The sequence below is a fragment of the Phocoena phocoena genome, chromosome 14, assembly GCF_963924675.1.
Source record: "Phocoena phocoena chromosome 14, mPhoPho1.1, whole genome shotgun sequence".
Classification (NCBI taxonomy): Eukaryota; Metazoa; Chordata; class Mammalia; order Artiodactyla; family Phocoenidae; genus Phocoena; species Phocoena phocoena.
Genome location: NC_089232.1, coordinates 77,011,927 through 77,036,336, shown reverse-complemented (window position 1 = coordinate 77,036,336; position 24,410 = coordinate 77,011,927). Strand labels below are relative to the sequence as shown.

Genomic DNA, 24,410 nt, shown 5'->3' with positions numbered 1-24,410 from the left:
ATTCTTAAGTAGCTATTTGCGAGGTACCATCAAACGGGTGATAAAAGCCCGATTCCCGAACCCAACCTCAACCCCCGACCCTTATACCCCCCAAGCCCCTCGTCAAAGCCTAAAGGGCCGTTTTGGGCCGGGCGCCGGGTCCCGCAGCCCGAGCCGGGATTGGCAAGCCTCGCCGCCAGAGCCCCTCGAGGGCGGAGCCCAGCGGACACACGGGCAAGTTTCCCGCGACTGAGGGGACCTGTGCCGCCTGCGGACAGGGCGAGAAGATCCCCGCCGGCCGTGGGGCGGGCCGCCCGGGCCCCCCGGGCGCCCTAGACACTGCCGCAGCTCCGCTGACCCGGCCGCCACCAGGTGGGCTGGGGGCGCCAGCTACGAGTGCGGCGGAGAGGCATGGACCCGCAGCAAGGGAGAGAGACGGCGCGCGCCCTCACCCTACCTCGAACAAGTCGAAGTCTCCCGAAGGAACCCGATCGGGGGTCGGCCGTGGCGCAACAGGACGCTAAAGCCACCCGAGGGGCGTCTCGGCGTCGGCCGGCCGCCGTCGGCCCGCGGGGTTCTGCGCGCCCACAGCGGGAGAAGGCAGCAGCCCGGCCGCCCCGGCGCCCACCGCGGGACACTCCGCGCCTGCGCCCCGCCCCCCCCCGCCGGGACTCCGCCCGCGCGTGCGCGGTTCGGGGTTTTCGCGTCACTGGAGTCTAAGAGGGACCGGAAGTGCCCCTGGCCGGACGGAGAAAGCTTGTAGAAGCCTAGGGCTCGGCGATAGCGGGACGCGGGGAGCGGGGCGGGTGATTTGCCTAAGTGAAAGTGAAAAAAGCTCGGAGCCCCAGGACTACAGTTCCACCCATGCGTACTGCAACCGGCTGGGAGCGCGGGAAGCCGAGCGTACGGCCGCGGTCGCGGAAAGGAGACAGTCACTTCCCGGAAGAGGCGGGGCCGTGGGCGAGAAGGCACCGAATTCGAAGTGCTCCGCAGGAGCTTTCCGGGGCAGGGTGCTAGGCGCCAAACGGTCGACTTTGCTTGGGGAAGGGAAGAGAAAGTCTTTCCTTTTCTTTTTCTTATTTTTTGAGAAGAGAAAATTTAGAAACTTGTAGACAGCAGTAGTTAGGATTCAGGCCAAACTGGTAAATCACGGAAGGGCGTCTTTCAAAACCAAGGAGGAAGGGTTGTCCCGGTAAGTCCCGCAGAACGGTGGAGAGACGGCACCGCCCGGGTCCTTCCACTGGCTCCTTTGCAGTCTGGGTTGGGGGCGAGCTCTGTGTTCGTGTCCCTGTCGCACCCTGGCGGCCGTGCCGAGGCCACTGGGTCCCGAATGTCCTTATCCCGGGCACCGTGGGGTACATTCCCACGCCTGGTTCAAGGCCATCCTGGCCGAGCCTTCCCTGATCCCCATGGGCACACTTGGGTGTTCCTCTTTTTTGGTGTTAACTTTGTGTTTTGGAAATACTTCCATTATAGCAGTTATCTTAAGGCATTGTGGTTGTTTATTTACAATCTTTCTTTCCGCTGGCGCGTGCCTACATTGCAAACCCTCTCAATAAACATCGGAACTAAAGAAGTTTAAGTTCCTTGGCTTAGCTTTCAGCGCCTTCTCAACCCGACATTAAGCTACCGCCTCTGTCTTTACACAGCTCTTCACGTGGCAGCTCTTCACGTAATATACTTTCTATACCCCAAAATCTTCCTTTCTAGATGGAAAAAAGGGGTATTTACTGCTAACCCAGAACACCCCCGAAGAAATTGATGTCACACTTCTGGTCTCCAGTAAGGAAATTCCTACCCTTTTACTTCTAAAGATGATCAAGTATATGTTCCTTTCCTGGCCTTTGCCATGATACACATATGACATAGTCAAAATAGGTGAAAACACTACGACATCTGGCCCAAGTGGTCCTTGTGGGTAAAAGAGGTCTCTGCTTATATGTCACTTCCTTTAAGAAGTCTTCCTTGATGCCCTACACTAGGTAGGATACCTTCTTTAGCTCTATTTACTCCTATAGTTCTCTAGCCTTACTTCTGTGCCTGTACTTGTCACATTGTTATAATTCCCTTTTTATCTCTAATCTCACCTAACCACGGTCCTTAAATGCAGGGCTTGATCTTTCAATATTGTATCTCCAGCACCAAGAAGAATTCTGGTAAATAGTAGGCATTTAATAAATATTTATTAATAACAAGTAATTTAAGCCTGTGTTATATTATTCTTCAAAGTTTAAGCTAAATTCATATGAAAATAAAACTGAAGAAATAAACACAGCATTAATTAGTGAAATTATGTGGTAAGTCTTATACAATACAATCCTGAATTGAAATAAGCTTTATACAGTTTACCAAACTTTATATGAAATAGAGTCATCTGCATGGGAATTGGGAAATTTAAAGTAGTTCCTGCTTTATTGTTAAAAAAGTTTGTTTCTAATGTTTCTGCTTAAAACTGAAATAAAACTGGAAAGCTGTTTAATAAAATGTATATTTTTGCATATCAAACCATTTACCTCTTTTATGTTCTTTAAATTTGATTCATTAGTGGAATTAGCAAGGTTCTGTGCTTTTCTCACCTCATTCAGTTTTATAATTAACCAATAAAGCTTATTAGCTTTTAAGGAAGTTTTAGGAGCATAAATTGATTTATGGGTACCATATGGTTACATCAAAGGATTTGGTTTTGTTTTAACCTGAAGGGGATTCTTAAGCTCTTTTTTTAAACTAGAAATTCATGTTCTTTCTACCAAGAAATAATACCTGAAATAGAGTGATTTGTTTTTAATACCAAGCTATCAGAGTTGGTGATGAGATTCAAAAGATATCAGAATCTTGTAATTCATTTGGTTTAATACCTCTCATTTTGTAGATGGGTTAAATGTCCTCCCAAGGTTGTACAGCTAGTCAGTGTATATTCAAGATCAAAATTTTAGGTTTTCTATCCCAAGTCCAATGCTCTTTCACTAAAGCATATAAATAGAAGCCACTAGTAGGCTATAAAGTTATTTGCTATGGGTTGTTTTGACTTCGTTGATTCACGTAAGTATTCTTGCATCACATTAGTTCTTAAGAACTATATTAGGAGACATTTAAAAATATATGTAATATACATTGATTGCATGAGCAGATTGATGTCAGTGAAATCATTACATCATGAAAGATAGGAGTAGAGACTCACCAAATCTTACATCATAAAAAATTTCAAATTTCACCTATTAAAATAAAAATGGAAGATAAAATTATGCACAGTTCGGGGTGAGTTTGCTATGTGTAGTATTTTTAAATTTTACTTAATGCTGAGCTATTTTCAAGCAACCTTTTCAGGTTGATCATGACCTCATGCAAGAACCATCTGTTCTATCTTTGAGTGTAATTGTACTTGAATATCTTAAAAGTTGTTGCATTCTGTCCCCTTTGGGAACTTTAAATGCTTTTACAGTCTTACCATTGCTACTTAATATCACTTCAAAGGAAGGGCTGGTGCAAAGAAAGTGACAAGGAATGGGAAATAATTGATCGTGGAAATAGACATTTTAGATTAAGTGCATCCTTAAAACATGTTATGGGGAGTTCCCTGGTGACCTAGTAGTTAGGATTCTGGGCTTTCACTGCTGTGGCCCAGGTTCAGTCCTTGAGTGGAAAACTGAGATCCCACAAGCCACACAGCACAGCCAAAAAAACCAAACACACACATGGTGTAATTTTTCATAAGATATTTCACATAATTTTACCCTTTTAGAACTATTGAGGTATTTGTTTAATATTCTGCTTTTACAAGTGATTTTCAAAAGGAGCACAAAGACCTTAGGTTGTAGATCTATTGAAGATAATCCTAAAATAGTATTTTAAAAGAATGTATTACATTTAGAATGCTTTGTAATTTTACATTAATATTTTTTGCATTTTACAACTGACTATAAGATAGCACCATAAATGAAGTAAATTAACTGGTAACAAACAAGTTATGTCACCCTTAAGGAAATTCACTATCCATTACCAGAGAGATGAAGATTTTTAAATATGTTTTAGATTTTTAAATAATATCATTGTGGCTTCTATGGGGAGGATGATTGCGTGGGTGGCAAAAAGTAGAAGCAGAGAGGCCAGTTAGCAGACTTCAGGCACTAGAAGAGTATCTTTAGAAATGGGGATTTAGGATGTGTTTTGGAGACAGGGGACTTGTTGATCAAGTTGCTGTTAGAGAGTGAAGTAAAGAGAACAATCAAGAATGACTGCTAGGTTTTTGGCCTAAGCAACTGGATATTTGGCAATGACTAGGGATAGAACAGTTTTGAGGAGAGATGGTGGAATCAAGAATTAGATGCATGTCATGCATCCATGTAAAGTAGGAGATTAGATGTTCTTATCAAGAATTCCGAGAAGTTGTCAGATGATGAGGAATAAATATTAAAGAGGGAAAGTGAAGAGAAGTTTCTTCATTATAGAGTATTCAAAGGAGACTCACCTCTCTGACTCTAAAAATAATCTTCCTGTGAGTCTTTCTGTTAACTTTCTAGTTCTTATGTCTGCCACCAATCCTTTAAATAGTGTTGCTTGGCATAGTTCTAATCTATTATTTTTTAGTTAAGACTATATAAAGTCTTGCAGTTATTCAAGAAGGTCTAATGGAAATTCATTAACGGTAAGTTACTAAGAGAAAGAAAAAAAAAAAGACTCATTGGGGCATGTTAGAGACGGAGGCTAGCTCCTAAAAATTGTCCCCTTGGGTCCTATCATTCAGAGAAAACAGTGGAGGAAAGCATGTTTCACGATAGCAGCAATTCTTTCATGGTTATGAAAGAAGCATAGCAGAGCATTACTACTTTATAGGCATATGCTTGGGGGACACGAGAGATTTTTAACCTTTTTCAAATGCATTTCAGTAGATATATTGGGACTCTAGGTCAAGGTACCAAAGTAGTTTAAAAAGGAATTGGATGAAGGTGGTCAGAGGTACAAACTTCCAGTTATAAAATAAATAAGTACTAAGGGTATCATGTACAGCATGATTAATATCATTAACATTGCTCTATGTTATATGTGAAAGTTGTTAGGAGAGCAAATCCTGAGTTCTCAACACAAGGAAAACATTTTTATATTTTGTATCTTTATGGGATGATGGATGTGGTAAACTTACTGTAATCATTTCATGATGTACTTAAGTTAAATCATTATGTTGTACAACTGAACCTTAAGCAGTGCTGTATGTCAGTTGTATCTCATTAAAACTGGAAGAAAAAAATATGGTGACCAGGAAGACTGTCAATGAAAGAGACTTTTTTTTCCTAGAAAATGTCACATAACTAAGGAAAGTGGAGAAGAGAAAACCTTAGCTCAGAGATAGTAATTTTTACTTTCTGGGACCTAAATGATAATTTTGTTACAGACCTTTTTTTCTTTTTGCCTGCGTTTTTCATACTAGTTGTGTTTAAGCAGCCGTTGTTACAGCTTTGTAGTCTTTGCTCATATTATAATAAAGGAATAGCCAAAATAGATGTCCTAGGTACATATCTGTTCAGCTGCCAGTGCTAATTGTTCTGTAACATAACCACAGATGCTCATTCTTTTTTATTTATTTGTTTGTTTATTTATTTATGTCTGCATTGGGTCTTTGTTGCTGCACACGGGCTTTCTCTAGTTGCAGTGAGCGGGGGCTACTCTTCGTTGTGGTGCGTGGGCTTCTCATTACGGTGGCTTCTCTTGTTGTGGAGCACGGGCTCTAGGTGTGCGGGCTTCAGTAGTTGTGGCACATGGGCTCAGTAGTTGTGGCTTGCGGGCTTTAGAGCGCAGGCTCAGTGGTTGTGGCACTCGGGCTTAGTTGCTCCGCGGCATGTGGGATCTTCCCGGACCAGAGCTCGAACCTGTGTCCCCTGCATTGGCAGGCGGATTCTTTACCACTGTGCCACCAGGGAAGTCCTGGGATGCTCATTCTTTAAACCAGGTTTATTTCTGACAAAAGAAATTAAAATAACATGAATAAGTTTTAAATGTAATGATCATATTATATTAAAGACATTACTTATGGGCTTAGTTAAAAGCCCTCTTTGTCTTGCTTAAGGGATCCAATCTGTGGGAATCTTAAAATATTAATAGAATCAGTTTTGGGTTTATTTTTATTTTTCCAGGCATGGCTGCCCCAGTGAATAATATATTCCATTAAGATCCTTAAAAATGTTCCAAATGTGCTTGAAATAGAGGACTACAGTTTTTTGTTTGTTTGTTTTGCGGTACGCGGGCCTCTCACTGTTGTGGCCTCTCCCGTTGCGGAGCACAGGCTCCGGACGCAGAGGCTCAGCGGCCATGATTCACAGGCCCAGCCACTCTGTGGCATGTGGGAACTTCCCGGACCGGGGCACGAACCCGTGTCCCCTACTTCGGCAGGCGGACTCTCAACCACTGCGCCACCAGGGAAGCCCAGAGGACTACAATTTTTAAGATTGAGTCTACCTCATTAGTGTTTCTCCAATTTTTTTTTTCCTTCACCCTCAGAAGGAATACAATGTACATCACAGTCCTATACATAAATATGTGTTTGTGTGTGCCATGATAACACTGCACCATGCAACAGTCTTTATTCTTACTATTCACTTATATATGTGTAGTCAGCTTATGTAATGAAGCATTAGAGACATGGTAGGAAGGATTGAACTTTAGACATGGAAGGGCCAGAGAAAAGATGCGCCTTGCCTAAGACCACATAACTCATTCCTAGGCATTCTGGAGGAAACCAGAAAAAATGAATCTCTTATCCTTAAAATAACATACTGAAGTTATTCAGGTACTCATGAATATGTAGATATTTGATATTCAGGTCCTCATGAATATGTAGAACATTGCTTTTTAATTGACCCATGAACTGTGTCCATATTTCATTACTTAATATTTAGGCAAGACATAAACCATCTAAAGATTTCTAGTTTATTTGCCCAACACTTTATAGATAGGGCCACATTCTTTAGCTTTTTTTTTTTAATTTGAAAAGTAATACAAGCATATAGTTATTTTAAAAAATAAACAACACAAAGAGTAATTTTTCACATCTCTCAACTTAAGTCATCCCTAATAAATAACCTATTTTGTACCTGTTTTCATTTCAGAACTTGGAGACTATTTCATCAGTTCAGATAGATGTATCCATTTTTATTTGCTGCATCATCTATTCCATTGTTTGAATATACCATAATTTGCTTAAAGATATGTCTGTTGTGCTCATTTGGTTCTTCCCAGTGTCTATTATAAACAATGTTACAATGAATATAAATCTGTAAGCACTTAAGAGCATATCTTAAAGTAAATTCCTAGGAGAGCTATTGCTAAATCAGGAGATACCTGCATTTAAAAATTTGACAGCTAGCGTCAGGGTCAAATTTAAATGAACCAAGATCAGTTATGATAACGTTCCTCCAGAGAGAAGTTGCTTAATTTCCTTCAGTGGCAACACATTCCAGTATCCAGAGTGAGTCACAAATAAAACGAAAGCACAATTATCAATAAGAACTTCCCCCTCAAACTTTCTATTTCTGAATTTTATATGTTGTGGTGGTTAATACTTTATTTTTTTCTTTTCTTTTAAATTTATTTATTTACTTATTTTTGGCGGCGCTGGTCTTCGCTGCTGCACGCAGGCTTTCTCTAGTTGCAGCAAGCAGGGGCTACTCTTCATTGCCATGCGCGGGCTTCCCACTGCGGTGGCTTCTCTCGTTGCAGAGCACGGGCTCTAGAGTGCAGCCTCAGTAGTTGCGGCGCACGGGCTTAATTGCTCCGCGGCATGTGGGATCTTCCCAGACCAGGGCTCGAACCCATGTCCCCTGCATTGGCAGGCGGATTCTTAAGCACTGCGCCACCAGAGAAGTCCTAGTCGTTAACATTTTAAAAGGTTTGTTTCCCTTCATAATAATGCCTTAGGGAATACATGTGCCCCCCAGCTCTTTTTCCAAAATTTACTACAACTTTTCACTAACAAAGAGGTAAAACCTTGACTCTGAATCCATGTTACAGTGCCACCCACGTTCAATCTGTGGGCCTTCTTGTTGTGCAATAGACTATAGTAGCACTGGAACCACCATTACTACCTAATGCTTTCTTCCCTGTATTTAAATCTATAATTTTCCTTCTAAAGTGACATATCAGCAAATATTTGTGCAGCTTTTCATAAAAATGAGTGCACAAAATACTACTTAGAGTTACACTGACCACGTTTAAAATTAAGATTCAGAAAAGTTCAGAGAAAATGACAGATAGCCACATTTCCAGCATTTATTTTCTTTGTAGCCATGTACAGTTTGAAATCATTTGCTTTTACTATGGACCCTGTTAAAGGAACAGACAATACAGTTACATTTTATTTAGAATGGCTTTACATTGTGGTGATAGCTTTTTGTCTTAATATGGCTTGTATCCTACCTTGTGTTTGTAGAGTGAAGTAAGGTCATTATTCAGATGATACATAGTCAGACTTTTACATAGACTGAATCTTCAATGTAAATGCTACATAATATTTTTTATCAAATAATAACAGAGGAAAAGAAAAACAGCTATAGATGTTTAATAAGGAAAAACTGGTGTATAGAAAATACCAAAGCAGGTTACAATAGCAGGGTTTAAGCAAATTTTGTTTTTAAAATGTCATGTACATAGAAAAGAGTTTAACATCAGTTTTCTTTGGATAGTGGAACTATAGGTGATTTTAAAATATTTTTTTAAAGATTTTTTATTTTCCCACAATGAACATGCATGACCTTGCAATTTAAAAAGCCAGTGCTCTTTAAAAAATAATAATAATAATGTATTCCTTCAACTCTTCCTTTTCTATCTCCCCCCTCCACTTTTCCATCAGTTTTCCTTCCTTAATCTTTTGTGTTTTTTTGTTTGTGTGTTTGCATTCTTCCTTGCTTTTGTCTTTTTGTTTTTCCTCATGATGATAGAGGACTAGTCCTATTCTCTCTTTAGAGTAATATCAAGGAGTGAATTCTCAAGAAGACAAATATGCATTACCACATCTGTGGATTTTCTACCCGTCTCTACATTTGTTAGCTCTTCTTAGGTGGGAGAAGCCAATTACCACCTTTTGAGATGGGGGTAATTTTTCCTTTTATTTTCCAAATTTCATACAATATTAATGTGACCATGTGAAAAATTTTATTCTCAGCCACTGCTGAAGACTGCGTGGAAAAGAGGAAAGAGTGAGGAGGGACAAGGCAGCCATTGACACTGGTTACATTAGGTTTAAAAATAACTATTTTTCAGTACTATAGAGAAACATATTTGGTGACATGAGTGGATTTTAAAGACAAATTCAGCGTGCTATAATCTGTTAATAACTTTTCATCTGTTAGTTGTGTCAGTGTTTTTGAAGCCACTAAGTGTATTACCACCATTTTTAATGTTTCAGGTGTTCTTGATGCATTCCAAAGAGCTGACCAGTGGAAGAAATAGAATACTCTATTATTTATGAATCACCCCACAGTAGCTCAAAATACACTGTTTGAATTTCTGTTCTGAGCTTCTATGTCTTTTAACAATCTTTTGAAAAGGGTGCCTCAAATAACAGCAGATAATCACCAGGATGGGAGTGAATGACTTGTGGCAGATTCTGGAGCCTGTTAAACAACACGTCCACTTGCACAGTCTTGGTGGGAAAACCATTGCGGTTGATCTGAGTCTCTGGGTATGTGAAGCACAGACAGTCAAAAAAATGATTGGGACGGTCATGAAGCCCCACCTCAGGTAGAGTAAACGTGCTCAGAATATAAATAGATGATTGCATAAGCAGTGGATGTCTTGGTTTTGTTTCCACTTCATTTCTTTTGTTGTTGCTGTTTTACATTTTGAGATTTTAAAATGTATTAACGTGTCTCGATCTGCCATCTCCATATTGATAACACTATTTGTACCTCGTACCCTTTGAGCTTCAGACTGGTAATACTTGGCTGCCTATTTAACATATCCGCAAGTATGCTTCGATGACTAAAAGCCAGAAATTTGGGAGCCATTCTCCCCCTGTTTTGTCCTCCACACATCCAGTCCATCAGAAATCTTGCCACTTCTACTTCCAGAGTATACCCTGCGTTCACAGACTCCTCTTGATGTCCAGAAGCACTGCCTCAGTGGATGCCAATATCTCTTATCTGCCCTGCTGAGATGAAATCTTCGCTAGTTTCCCTCCCTCCTCTCTTGGCCTCCTCCTCCAAACCAGCTTCCACATAGCAATTAGAATAATCATAAATCTCCTTTGCTAAAAGACACACAGTGGTCTCTCAGTCCCGTCTACTTAAAATCTTAACAAATAAAATGTTATTGCATATAACATTTTTTATATTAATGTTCTTGCCATTATGCCATACTGCTATGTTGACTTCTGCTATCAATATATGATGATTAATGTATTATTAACGTCTATATTTCAGGAACCTATTTTTTCGTATCTCATATTTAACGCTAATGGATGTAAAACTGGTGTTTGTTATGGAAGGGGAACCCCCAAAGCTGAAAGCTGATGTCATAAGTAAGAGGAATCAGATTCGATATGGACCTTCGGCAAAAACATCATCTCAGAAAACAGGGAGATCACACTTTAGCTCAGTCTTAAAGGAGGTGAGCATTCAGATATGATCTAATAATTCTGATTTGAATTATAGAGTATACTTTACTCTGATAAAGTTTTTCGTTCAGTATCCTTAATACTTATTAACTTTACTGTGACTAGAAGCACAGTGTGAATAAAGAGAGTTTAAGTTTTGGAGTGAAACTCACCTGCTTTCAGATTCTGACTGGCCATTAGAAACTCTGAGACAGTGGGCAAGATTTTTAACCTGTCTGCCTCGTTTCCTACTCTGTAAAATAGGATAGTAATACTTTACAGAGATATGGTAAAAATTAGAGAAAATATATCTAAAACAACCGGTACATAGTCAGGACTTAATATGTAACATTTTATGACATCTTCAGCACTTAAAGAATTCCCAGGATAGAGCTCTCATTAATTCATACTTCACTCATTCAGGATTAATGAGAGTTCATAGACAGAATACGTATTTGGCATCCTTTAGGGCTTTGTAATTTTAAAAAGTACTCAGTTATATTTTAATATATTTATACGTTATAAAATATATATTTTTATAAAAATTTAAAAAGAAGAGAAATCTATAATACGATAAAGTAAGTAAAACAATAGGAAGCTATTATTATCTTGTCTCTTTATTTTTTTATAAATTTATTTATTTATTTTTAGCTGCGTTGGGTATTCGTTGCTGTGCGGGGGCTTTCTCTAGTTGCTGCGAGCTGGGACTATTCCTTGCAGTGTGTGGACTTCTCATTGCAGTGGCTTCTCTTGTTGTGGAGCACGAGTTCTAGGCACACGGGCTTCAGTAGTTGTGGCTCGCGGGCTCTAGAGCGCAGGCTCAGTAGTTGTGGTGCACGGGCTTAGTTGCTCTGTGGCATGTGAGATCTTCCCCGACCAGGGCTCAAACCCGTGTCCCCTGCATTGGCAGGAGGATTCTTAACCACTGCGCCACCAGGGAAGTCCCCTGTCTCTTTTTTAAGGGTATATGTTTTTTAAAATTGCAGTAATCATGCACAAATAATTTTTATCTGGAGTTTTCACTTAACATACCCATGTTTCCCTGTTGCCATATTCTATTCAAAATCATTACTTTAATGATGGTACAACATGTATGAAGGTATGAAATCATTCCCCATGATTGTATATTGTATTGTATACTGTTTGCTTTTTAGTTCTTCTCTATTATACAGTAAATTATGATGAACATTTTTTTGTAAGCATAGCTTTTTCTTGTGATTTTAATATAAAATTACCCAAAGTGGGATTGATAGACCAAAGTTTAGGAATGATTTTATAACTCTTGCCAATTACTTTCTACCAGTACAGATATGAATTAGGCAATTTCATTGCACCCACAAGATTATTGGATATTAGGAGGTTTATCTTTGTACTATTTAGTATGGAAAATCGAAGACATTTCTTTGTTTATATAATACGTATAAATACATATAATACATATTTAATATGTATTGTTCTTTTAATGGTGAGGTTAAACATTTAACTTAGTTTTAGTCTCTCTCTGGGTAATGACCATCATATCCTTTCCCCACTTACCTTTTGAGGTTTTACTTTTTCTTTTGTTCATATTCTTTATATACTAAGGAAGTAAACCTTTTATCATGTTTGCTTTGAGTTCCTATCCCTGTTTTTCTTTTTAATGTTTAAAATTTTAATTTCTTTTAAAAGGTATTACGTAAATTAAAAAGCATTTTTCTCCAGAAATTCTATTTTTATGTGATTAAAAATAATAATTTTCAGTTAGTGACTATTCTACCTTAATGACTATCAGTAATTGAAGAAAATATCTATACTGAATTCTAATTATTTCTTGTGTAATCAGTTCCTGGAAATATCTATGGTTTACATACTTAAGGCATTAAATACCTAGTGTAACGCAAAAAGATGTTTATGTCCTTTTGAGAAAATTGCTCTATGCTTATTTCTTTATTTCTCTAATTGTGGTGTTCTTAGGCATTTTGTATTGGTTCAGTGTTGCCTGCCCATTAATCATTATCATATTTCTGTACACTCAGTTACTAAGCCTTACGTTCTCCTAATCTACTGCCATTTTTAGTTACAAGCATGAAAAGCACACATTAGTCCTCCAACACAACCTCCACCCCATGTGATAGAGGCTTAGGGTAGAGAAAATTGCAACCAACCTCATCACAAATTCTGTGCTGGTTTTTGAAAAGAGTTGGAACAGAATCTGAAATGACTTTTAAACTCTTGTTGTTTTTTATGAAAGGATACTTTTTATGTATGAGTAAATTAGAAACAACTATGGTGTTGCAGTAAAGCAGCACCTATAACAAAACTGTCTCTCTAAAGTTACCCAGCCAGAGTTCTGAAAAGCACCTTTTTTTTTTGACATAGTACTTTGTCCTTCTGAACCTTGTCCGCCTTGGGCAACATCTGGCAGAGGTTTTTATTACATCATATAGCATGCAAACAATTAATCAGTTAAAGCAAAAGAGATGATCTTTTTTCTGTCTCTAGAAACTAGGTAAATAGCCTCTTTTCCTCACCATTTCCAGTATTCCTCAGTGATAGAATGAGAGTATCACATATGACAAGAAAGAATGCACTAGGCTGTAAAGCTAAACTATAAGCTACTCAGCTGGGTTAAATTCATAACCCCAAGAAAACTGCAAATTGATATAAACATCCTGTACAGACATTTGACTTACTAGGAGCACTCCAACAACGGGCCCCTGTGTGGCTCCCCGTAATGTGAGAGTTTCATCGTACAGGGGAGGTGATAAGAAGTGAACTTAAAGGTCTCAAGCCAAAATTGTGTAATAGCATCTTCTTTGGAAGAGCTCATATTGGGAGGACCATCATGTGAGAAGAACTGCTGTAGTTTTACAGATGTATGTTAATGTGATTAATTATTATTATGTCAAGATATTTCCAGACTCTTGAGATAATAGCATTGAACAAAACAATGAAAATTGCATATTCATTACTTTTAAAAGTACTTTTTAAATTAAGGTTTTAATCGAATATGGATTACTTTTTAATTGACATTTAAATTTTTAGCTTTTCCATACAGAAAATTTTAAACGAATACAAAAGTAGCCCATCACCAATCTTTAACCGTTATCAACTCTTGACCAATTTTGTTTCATCTATACTCCCACCCACTCCTGTACTCCCACATTTTTTTTTTCTAACATCTGTATTGGAGTATAATTGCTTTACAATGGTATGTTATTTTCTGCTTTATAACAAAGTGAATCAGCTCTATATATACATATATCCCCATATCTCCTCCCTCTTGCATCTTCCTCCCACCCTCCCTATCCCACCCCTATAGGTGGTCACAAACCACTGAGCTGATCTCCCTGTGCTATGCGGCTGCTTCCCACTAGCTATCTATTTTACATTTGGTAGTGTATATATGTCCATGCCACTGTCTCACTTGGTCCCAGCTTACCCTTCCCACTCCCCGGGTCCTCAAGTCCATCCTCTACGTCTGCGTCTTTATTCCTGTCCTGCTCCTAGGTTCTTCAGAACCATTTCTTTTTTTTAGATTCCATATATATATGTTAGCATACAGTGTTTTTCTCTTTCTGACTTACTTCACTCTGTATGACAGTCTCTAGGTCCATCCACTTCACTACAAATAACTCAATTTCGTTTCTTTTTATGGATGAGTAATATTCCAGTGTATATATGTGCCACATCTTCTTGATACATTCATCTGTCATTGGACACTTAGGTTGCTTCCATGTCCTGGCTATTGTAAATAGAGCTGCAATGAACATTGTGGTACCTGACTCTTTTTGAATTATGGTTTTCTCAGGGTATATGCCCAGTAGTGGGATTGCTGGGTTGTATGGTAGTTCTATTCTTTAAGGAACCTCCATACTGTTCTCCATATTGGCTGTGTCAATTTACATTCCCACCAACAGTGCAAGAGGGTTCCCTTTTCACCACACGCTCTCCAGCATTTATTGTTTGTAGATTTTTTTGATGATGGGCATTCTGACTGGCGTGAGGTGATACCTCATTATAGGGTTTTTTTTGTTTTCTTTTTTTGCGGTACGCGGGCCTCTCACTGCTGTGGCCTCTCCCGTTGTGGAGCACAGGCTCCGGACGCGCAGGCTCAGCGGCCATGGCTCACGGGCCCAGCCGCTCCGCGGCATGTGGGATCTTCCCAGACCGGGGCACAAACTCGTGTCCCCTGCGTCGGCAGGCGGACTCTCAACCACTGCGCCACCAGGGAAGCCCCTCATTGTAGTTTTGATTTGCACTTCTCTAATGATTAGTGATGTTGAGCATCCTTTCATGTGTTTGTTGGCCATCTGTATATCTTCTTTGGAGAAATGTCTATTTAGGTCTTCTGCCCATTTTCGGATTGGATTATTTGTTTTTTTCACGAGCTGCATGAGCTGCTTGCAAATTTTGGAGATGAATCCTTTGTCAGTTGCTTCGTTTGCAAATATTTTCTCCCTTTCTGAGGGTTGTCTTTTCGTCTTGTTTTTGGTTTCCTTTGCTGTGCAAAAGATTTTAAGTTTCATTAGGTCCCATTTGTTTAGTTTTGTTTTTATTTCCATTTCTCTAGGAGGTCCTACCTTATTCTGAAGCAAATCCCAGACATAATATTGTTTTAGTATTTCAGTACCTTTCTCTATAAGATAGGGGCTCTTAAAAAATAAAAACATAGCCACAATATAATTTTTATTATTGCATCTAAAAGTTTAATACTTATACTGTGCCATTAAGTATTCAGTGCTCAAGTTTCCAGTTGTTTCTTAAATGTAATAAGTTTTAAAACACCTAAATAGCTACTATTAATACTTGTGATATAGAATTAAGTCAAACACTGAAAAAAGCAGCAATAAAAATGTTCTTAGATTTGTTACACCTTCTTTTTCTTTTCAGTGCCTTGATATGCTGGAATGCTTAGGAATTCCCTGGGTCCAAGCTGCTGGGGAAGCTGAAGCCATGTGTGCTTACCTCAATGCCAGTGGTTATGTAGATGGCTGCCTCACCAACGATGGAGATGCTTTCCTTTATGGGGCCCAAACTGTTTATAGAAATTTCACTATGAATACCAAGGTATTTTTTCTTTCTCTTTTTCAGCATTTGTTTTACACACTACTTTTTTTAAAGCAATTAATTCTTGGCACTTAGCAATTGCTAAGTAAAATGTTTACTGTTACTAAAAATATCAGTGCCACATAGTTCATTCTCTTTGAAATGTGGATTTCTCTCCTAAGGGCTTGACTTGTTCCACAGATTTAATTCTAAATCAGTTTCAACTATATATTATAATATTGCATACAATATGTATTGCCTTGACCCAGAATTTGCACTTTTAGTAAGCCTCAAAAACACCTCCAAATATGCAAGGAGAGATATACAAGGATGTTAACTGCAGCATTGTCACTAATTACAAAAATTTGGCAAACACCCAAATGCCCATTGATAGAGAATGGCTAAATACAGCCACAGTTCTCATGGAGGGAGGTAATACATGGGACATTTTGGTTGTAATTATTCAAGGTTGGGCAAGGGAGACTATGGACCTTTCGTGGATTAGAGCCAGGGAGACTAAACCTCTTGCCAAAAAATTCTGTTATCTTTCTGAAAATGCTCCCAGTATCCCCATTGAGAAACACTGCCTTAGAGTCCGTCTAATGTAAGCAATCATTAAAAAGGTATGTATTATTGATATTAAAGATATCCAGTTATATTAGTGGGCAACAAATATTGCAAAATAGTATTTTTATATAATCCTATTTTTACTTAAAAATAGAATAATAAATATTTGTATGTATGTGTCAAAGAACATGTTTCTTAGAAGAATATGCCGTATGCTGTTAATGATAGTTAACTTCTGATGATGTAATTACAATAATATACAATTTCTATAATATACATTTTACAGTGCTTAATTGTACAAGATGAAAATCTACTTTTGTAGACACCAGAAAACAATAAAGAGGAAAAAATGACTACTATAGTTAATTTTTTAAAGCCATTTTTGAAACTATGACTTTATTTCCAGATATTGAAGTGTTAGATTTTATGAAGATTCTGGTGATCAGGATAATTTTAAACTTTTAGGAATAAACATTTAGAGACAGCTTTGACAAATTATTTTTTATAATGTTGTTTTTGTTTAGTTTTTTGAAGATGAAACTGAATCTGTTCTTTCTTCTAGGACCCACATGTTGACTGTTATACAATGTCATACATCAAGAGTAAACTAGGTTTGGATAGAAATGCTCTGGTTGGGCTAGCAATACTACTTGGCTGTGATTATCTTCCAAAGGTATGCTGAAATTGCCATATTTATTTACTATTCATAATGGGGTTTTTTTGATACCTTACATGCTGCATAGATATGAATACAATATCATTTTATATAATTAAGAACCTAATTTAGAATACAGGTGTAATAAACTCTTCAGTAACTAAAATAATCAACATTTCAAGTGGCATTAAACAGCTTGCTCATCATGATACTGAATGTTAGAAATGAGAATAGAATCATCTAGTACCACAGCTTAAATCTCAGTAAGCCATTCCTCTAAGAGATTCACATTCACGTTTGACTATCCTTTTAGAGAAATGTAGGAATTACTCTTTCCTTGTCTTGTGCCAATATTAGTTTCCATCACTGTTGTCTGAGTTCTGCATCTCCATTTTAGCTGTTTGTGCGCATGCTCAGTGTTATTGTTACTGTTGCTACGCAACACGATCATTGGGTTAAGCTATTCATCCTTGCGTGCCTCTTAGCATTGCATTGAGTTTTGCTCATGAAAACCTTTTATTTTACATCTTAAGATACACAATATAGGGCTTTCCTGGTGGCGCAGTGGTTGAGAGTCCGCCTGCCGATGCAGGAGACACGGGTTTGTGCCCTGGTCCGGGAAGATCCCACATGCCGGGGAGCGGCTGGGACCGTGAGCCATGGCCGCTGAGCCTGCGTGTCCGGAGCCTGTGCTCCACAACTGGAGAGGGCACAACAGTGAGAGGCCCGCGTACCGAAAAAAAAAAAAAAAACTAAAAAAACAAGAACAAAAAAAAATAGGTACACAATATAGTTCTCTGTAACAGGTATAATAGGTGAGGGATGAATTAAGAATTACCATGATAACCACATTCATAAATATGATGTTTAAATATATAAAATGACTTGTACTGTAGCTCCTACTATTTTTGTATAGTCCTGTTATTATGTCCCTGCTGATCATCTTTGTATCCTTACTAAACCCCTCATTATACTATAGACTCTATCCCCAAGAGAAGTCTAAAGAAGGATGACATATAATTTTTTTTCACTAGAGCTTGGGAGAGGAAAAAATAGTAGGATAGTAAAATTATTAACTCTGATTTCTAATCTGTGTCACCACTGACCAAATAGAGAAATCAACAATTTTTTTTAACTAGTAAAAAAAGAAAACAGGAGGAAAAGAACTGTTAAACAACATGGAAAATAATTATTATAGTTCTCATTCTGAAATAGATTTGTTTCCCATATGTAATTGTGTCATAATTAAAGTCTAAAAACTGCTCAGTGTTGAATATAAGAAAAACGTTGCAAACTTGAACTCACAGAAACCAATTTTAGCTGCAGTGGTATTATACACTAGCCTTACCTGTTTTGATTTTTTGTTTCTTTGCAACCAAAACTGCTATCTATTTATATCATTGTACTTAATGATCTTTAAGACTCTACTATCATGATTTGCCTAAAAAAATTAATATATAACTAAATGCTAATACATGAAGGGTGACATACAAAATATCCAGCAACTGTTTTACTAAAGACATAGGCTGTAGTGATGGAAAATGCTTCTGGATACCCTCTGTTGTGCTATGTGTTACCCTTTTAGCTGAATCCCGAGTGTAGGTGGGTTGGAAAGGGAATTAATTTTAAGGGGGAGACCCCTTTGCTGGCAGGCACTCAGGGTACATGGGCATTGGCTATTTACTAACCAGTTTAGAAGTATTTTAACACTGGTATGTCTCTCCTGATGCATATCGGCTAAAGAACAGCCTTGCTTACAAAGACATATTAATAAACTTTTATAGGAACTGGAAGACTCAATGTAAACCAGAAATTGTCATGTGAATATACATTTATTTATATATTTTTTGTGTAGGAAACTTAATGCTTATTTTAATTTTCTTAAGTTATTAATTTCAAGAGTTAACTTGGAATTCTCCTTTGTTCTCTTTGGTTGTTTGGATCTTTAAATATTATATGTTCATATAATCAAATGAACATGCCTTTTCCTGATTACAAATATAACAGAAAGTTAGGTCAAATTAAAATACTATCAAAATAATTAACATAGAAAATGAAAGCCCTCTAAAATTCTGTTCCTCCCTCTCCTAAAATAAACAGTCAGTGGTTTGGTATATAACACTGACTTTTTTGTTTGCATAAGTTAACAATATAATTGTTATTTAACTTACAAATCTAAATCATACTGTATGCTATTCTGCAATTTTCATTTCACACGTAACAATGTGTCTTGCACACAGTTACCTCATTCTTTGAGCTACACAATCTTACATTGAATGGACATCTCACCCTTCATTTATCTATTCCCTAGTGATTAACGTTTGAACTTCTTTTCCCACTTTCTGAAAGGGAGTCCCTGGAGTTGGAAAAGAGCAAGCATTAAAACTTATAAAGATTTTGAAAGGACAAAGTTTACTTCAGAGGTAACTAAAAATTACTTTTTCTTGTGACATTAGTCTTTTATTCTTGTTGAACTTAATAGTGAATACAAAAAGTATTGTGCTTTCCAAAAAAAGGTTTTGTATTTTTGAGATGATCTGTATTTTTATTTAAAATCAGTTATTTTATTTATTCAGAAGTTTTCCAAAGAAAGCTGAAAAGTATATGTCCTAAGCCATATTTTGTTTTTTTCAGTATTATTAGCTCATTACAAACACAAGTAGTAAGATATCAAATGCGTTTATTTATAACCATGGGCATTTGCCACAGGCTATTTTAGACTATTTCATCAACAAATAAAGATAAACTAACATTAAATTAATTTTATATTTTAAATTACTTTTTATATAAATACTTTGATACTATATTTTTCTATAAATGAAATGCCTGACATGTTGCAAATATTTAATAACACTTGATCAAAAATTTTTCTTGACTGCCCTTTGTTCTATAGCCACAAATTTAGTAATATGTTAATTCTAATGAATTAACTGTACAATCTGAGGACTCAAGACAGGATACAGAGTATATTAAAGTTTACAAACTGTGCTATTTAGTTTTGAAAGCATGTGAGTTATATTTACTTGATGAGGGCAAAGTTTTATAAAAATTAATATTTATGATGATAAAGTATAGAATGAATAAAAAGGAAAGGAACTAGGACTCTGGGAGACTTAAAATAGTCCTTGCCTCCGGTAGTTATGAGATAGTGAGTACATGAAAGGAAACATCAAGTGGTAGAAATGAAGAAGGGGTGACCATGAGAAAGATTTCAAATAGCCATGCTCTTTCTTCTAGTGCTTCTCTTTCAGCTGTAAAGCTACTAATAGATCTAAGACTTTAATAAACTCCTTATTAACATCAGTGATTACTGTTTTCCAAAGCAAAAAAGCAAAGGTATACTTTGGCTTGGGGGTGAGTTAAGGAATCATTTGGGAATTGTGAAGAATAAAATAAAAAAGGAAAAGCAAGCAAACGTGGCACCTGGCTAACTACAAATCATTCTTATTGAGACAGTTTCAGCAAATACGTACTTTTGGCAACACTTTATAAAATGGTTGCCTTCACGCTTGAAAATAATGAGATTACATTTTGTTATAATTATCTGTCATTCCAATTTTTATTAATTTAGACTAAACTTCCCCCTAGTTATTTTTAATTTTTTATGTTTTTATGTCCCCAGACTGGGACAGCAACTTTACCGCCAAAGGAAAAATTAAGTAGGCAGGGGAAAGGAACAGAATAGCCTGATATTTGAGAACATGGCATTTTGGTGACCTTATTATTTATTTTTTCTTTTTAATACCATTTTCTTTTAAAGGTTTAATCAGTGGAATGAAAAATTTTGTTACTCTAATTCACAACCAGCAGTTGTTAGCAAACTGGCTCATTGCTCTGTATGTTCCCATCCAGGTAAGCAGACATAGGGCATGATATCTCTAGAATATTATTGTCTGATACCTAGGTTTTCATCTCTGTTCTTATAGTACTTTTTACATACCTACCTTCCTTACCAGATTGGGAACCCTCAGTGTCAGGAGTTGTGTCACATACACACAGTAGGCACTTGATAAATATTTATTGAATGAAATAACGTGATGTAAATGATAAATATAGGATATGTGCAGTTTCGAACTATGTTATCAGATTACTTTGATCCTAAAATTATGTTTTCAATATAGAAATCCATTTTAAGGAAAAAAATTGTACTGATAAATCTTAGGGAAAAATGGAAGTGAAATCATTTGCTTATGTATCAGTGATTTATATTCATACATTTAAAGAATTCTTAACTGTCCTATAGTGCATTTTTATTGTGTGTGAAGATAGTGACTTAAAACTAATTTCTAATACATGTTCACTGTTAAGTAGCTTGGACCCTGTTCATTAGTCTTGATAAAAATATGATGTCCCTGACATGTACTGGGTGAAAAAGGCCTTTTGCTCTCAGGAGAGATTAAGAGATCATGTTAGCTCATCTTTTAAAAGAAATTCTGCTTTATCTATTTGTCTTAATATGTTTTCATTAGCCTTTTAAAATGATAGGTGAAACCATGGAAGAAATCAATGTTTTTATAGATAAAATGCCATTCTGTAGTTTTTTTGGTACCTTATAAATGACGATTTTGGTCATATCAGTTATGTAGGTTCTTTGTGTTCTCAAAAGTGTTGAAGGTAGTCATGCTTTCCTTTTACTGGGCACTAGGACCCCATACCCAGGCCACAATCATAATTTATGTTCCAAGCATAGTTTAAAAATAGCTATATAGTAACTGAGAGCTAGCCACTAGCAGAGGTAATTAACTGCTCTATTCTTTTCATATTCTTATTAAAGAAACCATTTCATGAATTATTCTATTAACTAAATAATGTTTTACTAATAATGTCCTTTTTTCTTGTATGTAGCTACCACATACACCACAGTTTTCCATTTGAGATGATTATAAATGTATAATTTCATATTACAAATTAACACTTTCAGACAGAAGGGTAATTTACAGAAAAAAATAGTGTCATGTGATAGTAATAGCTAAAGATCTACTTTATCGTAAGAATTATTATTGTGTTCATTACTCTATTGGGCCTAAATGTATTGAAACCCTTCTATATGCTAGGCATTGTGCTAGGCAGTATTTGTTTTTGAAAATTTGGATAAGGGCAAAAAAAAAAAAAAATGTACATAGAAGGTAATTCTAAAAAGCAGTGAAAGTCATACTTTTTGTGTCTCCATGAAGGTTCACCTAAGGATCACGAACGTAATGGATGCAAATTATGTAAAACTGATCGATACTGTGAACCACATGATTATGAATACTGTTGTCCTTGTGAGTGGCACCGAACAGAACAGGAGAGACAACTAAATGCAGTAGAAAACAGTATTAAGAAGTAAGTTTTTTGTGCTCATTGTTTCCTGATGTGGCCTATTTATACACCTGTGGTTGAATTATTTCCGCATAACTTTCCCCCATGTAGGTTAATAACGTTTCACAAAATCCTTCTATAGATTCTGTTCAAAAATTAGGCTATCTTAGAAGATAGCAATTTAATAATGTTTCATCGAGAAGCTTGATGACTAGGATACTATACAAGGACACTTTCCATTAAATGAGAAGAGATTAAATGGATGATTTTAGAGTCTATCTAAAATTGCCTGATTGTATTAATAACATGTATATAACTTATTTTCAGGAAAGCTTGCAGTTGTCAGGGATTCCCATTCCATGAGGTAATGAGTAATAATTCAACCATGTGTTTATCTCAGAAGCTTTTTTTAAAAGTTTGACATGTCAATTGCTATTTTCTGTTCTCTTGCTAGGTTATTCAAGAATTCCTTTTGAACAAGGATAAATTGGTGATGGCAATCAGGTACCAAAGACCTGATTTATTATTGTTTCAGGTATCTGGAAATAAACTCTTATTTTACAGTGTGAAGTTGGATACTAGGAAGATAAGAAGGGGTAATCACTTTGATCTGAGAGGAGTTTGAAATAGATGGCTCTTGAGTGCACATGTGTTTTTCAGCATTTATATCTAATCTTCATTCCTTTGCCACACAGTAACTATACTTTGCGGCCCATAAGACAAATCACAATTATGCTGTTCTTTACAAGACACCTTAAAGACCATGTACAGATGTATTGTATTCAGGGATATGTTGGGGGAGAGATGCTAATAACCGGAGAATGTAAAGATATATATTGTTATTGTATATTATTATGGAAGACAGTATATTGTTATGGAAGACAATATAGTTTACAAGTGCATTGGGATTTGTAATCAGTGACCTAAATTTAAATTTGGACAGTCCATCGCTTACCATGTGACCCTGGATATGTGTTTTCCTCAAAATAGAAATAATATTATCTTGTGAAGTCACTATGCAGATTAAATGAGATTATTTATATTAACCCCTACTATAGTAGCTAAAGAAACAGAGTGGCTCAATAAATTGTAACTACTTGTTGCTTGGCTCTACCAACAGCAGTAGTAATAATGGCAACCAACATTCATTGAACATTTAAAATTTGCTGTTATATTTACCACATTACATGTAATCTTCCCTAACTTTATAATGTGTGTGCCGGATTATATTTTACAAAGGGAAAACCTGAGGCTAAAAGAGGTTAAGTAATTTACCCAAATCTAGGAAATATTCTGGCCTTCAAACCCAGAACCCTCACGCTTACATCGTTGTGCCATATTGCCTCCTTAGGAGGCTCACTGTTCTTTCTGGGAATATTCTCGTTGATACAACTTTAACTAATGTTATCTCTTAAGGAAAAGATAATATCACCCTGAGAGTGCTGTTTGTCTCCAAGAGATAACAAGATCTTGTTTTATTTTTATTATATTTACAGAGATTTGCTCTTGAAAAAATGGAGTGGCCCAGTCACTATGCATGTGAGAAATTGTTGGTACTGTTGACCCACTATGACATGATAGAAAGAAAGCTCGGTAGAAGGAACTCTAATCAACTACAGCCACTTCGGTAATATAAAGAATCGTATGAATAAGTCCCTGTGTTTCCATTGGAATATCTTATCTAAAATATTCTTCTTAGTATCTTCAATAGTGGGATATATATCTCTTTGTTTTATAAAAATGGAGGAAAGGTCTACTGGAATATTAAAAGCTTATTCAGGGCTTACAGTCAAGATAATATAGTAAGTTCATGCTCTGACACACTTCTCTGCCTCAAACATATAGTAATAATAGACTATTAAAAGAAATAAATATAAAAAGATATAGATTAACTAGATAATTATTCCCGTGGACCAGAAAGGGGACAGAAATGTAAAGTGAATGGAGGGACTGAAACTGAGAATTGGTGGCTCTCAGTGAAGGGTATATGATTATTCATTGTACTCTTCTTGAAACTTGTCAAAATAAAAAGTTTGGGGGAAAGTATTAAAGAAAAAAGATAAGCTACAAAGGAGTGACAGTCTGCTAGCATACATCTTTCACGACAATAGTAGACTCCAGAAGATGATGGAGTAATATTTCAAAGCTTTGACTAAAAATAATTGGCAACTCAGACATCATTAAAATTATTCACTGGTTGGCAAGGCATTTTCAGACATATGAAGACTAAGAGTTTTCCATTCACAGACCCTCATCAAAAGCACTGTTAAAGGATGACTTCAGCAAGAAGAAAAATGAACT

At 36.8% G+C, this 24,410-nt stretch overlaps 1 protein-coding gene across 1 annotated transcript in view; it reads left to right on the top strand.

The window, feature by feature from the left end:
• The first annotated feature begins 973 nt into the window (after nt 1-973).
• Nucleotides 974-24,410, top strand: part of GEN1 (GEN1 Holliday junction 5' flap endonuclease) — a 28,756-nt gene continuing 5,319 nt past the window's right edge. The window contains exons 1-11 of the mRNA XM_065891336.1: nt 974-1,171; nt 9,533-9,705; nt 10,386-10,572; nt 15,431-15,607; nt 16,716-16,826; nt 19,158-19,231; nt 20,569-20,660; nt 21,983-22,133; nt 22,437-22,473; nt 22,564-22,644; nt 23,606-23,736. Coding sequence (XP_065747408.1) covers nt 9,545-9,705; nt 10,386-10,572; nt 15,431-15,607; nt 16,716-16,826; nt 19,158-19,231; nt 20,569-20,660; nt 21,983-22,133; nt 22,437-22,473; nt 22,564-22,644; nt 23,606-23,736 — 1,202 coding nt within the window. The 5' untranslated portion in view covers nt 974-1,171; nt 9,533-9,544. The remainder of the gene's footprint in view (nt 1,172-9,532; nt 9,706-10,385; nt 10,573-15,430; nt 15,608-16,715; nt 16,827-19,157; nt 19,232-20,568; nt 20,661-21,982; nt 22,134-22,436; nt 22,474-22,563; nt 22,645-23,605; nt 23,737-24,410) is intronic.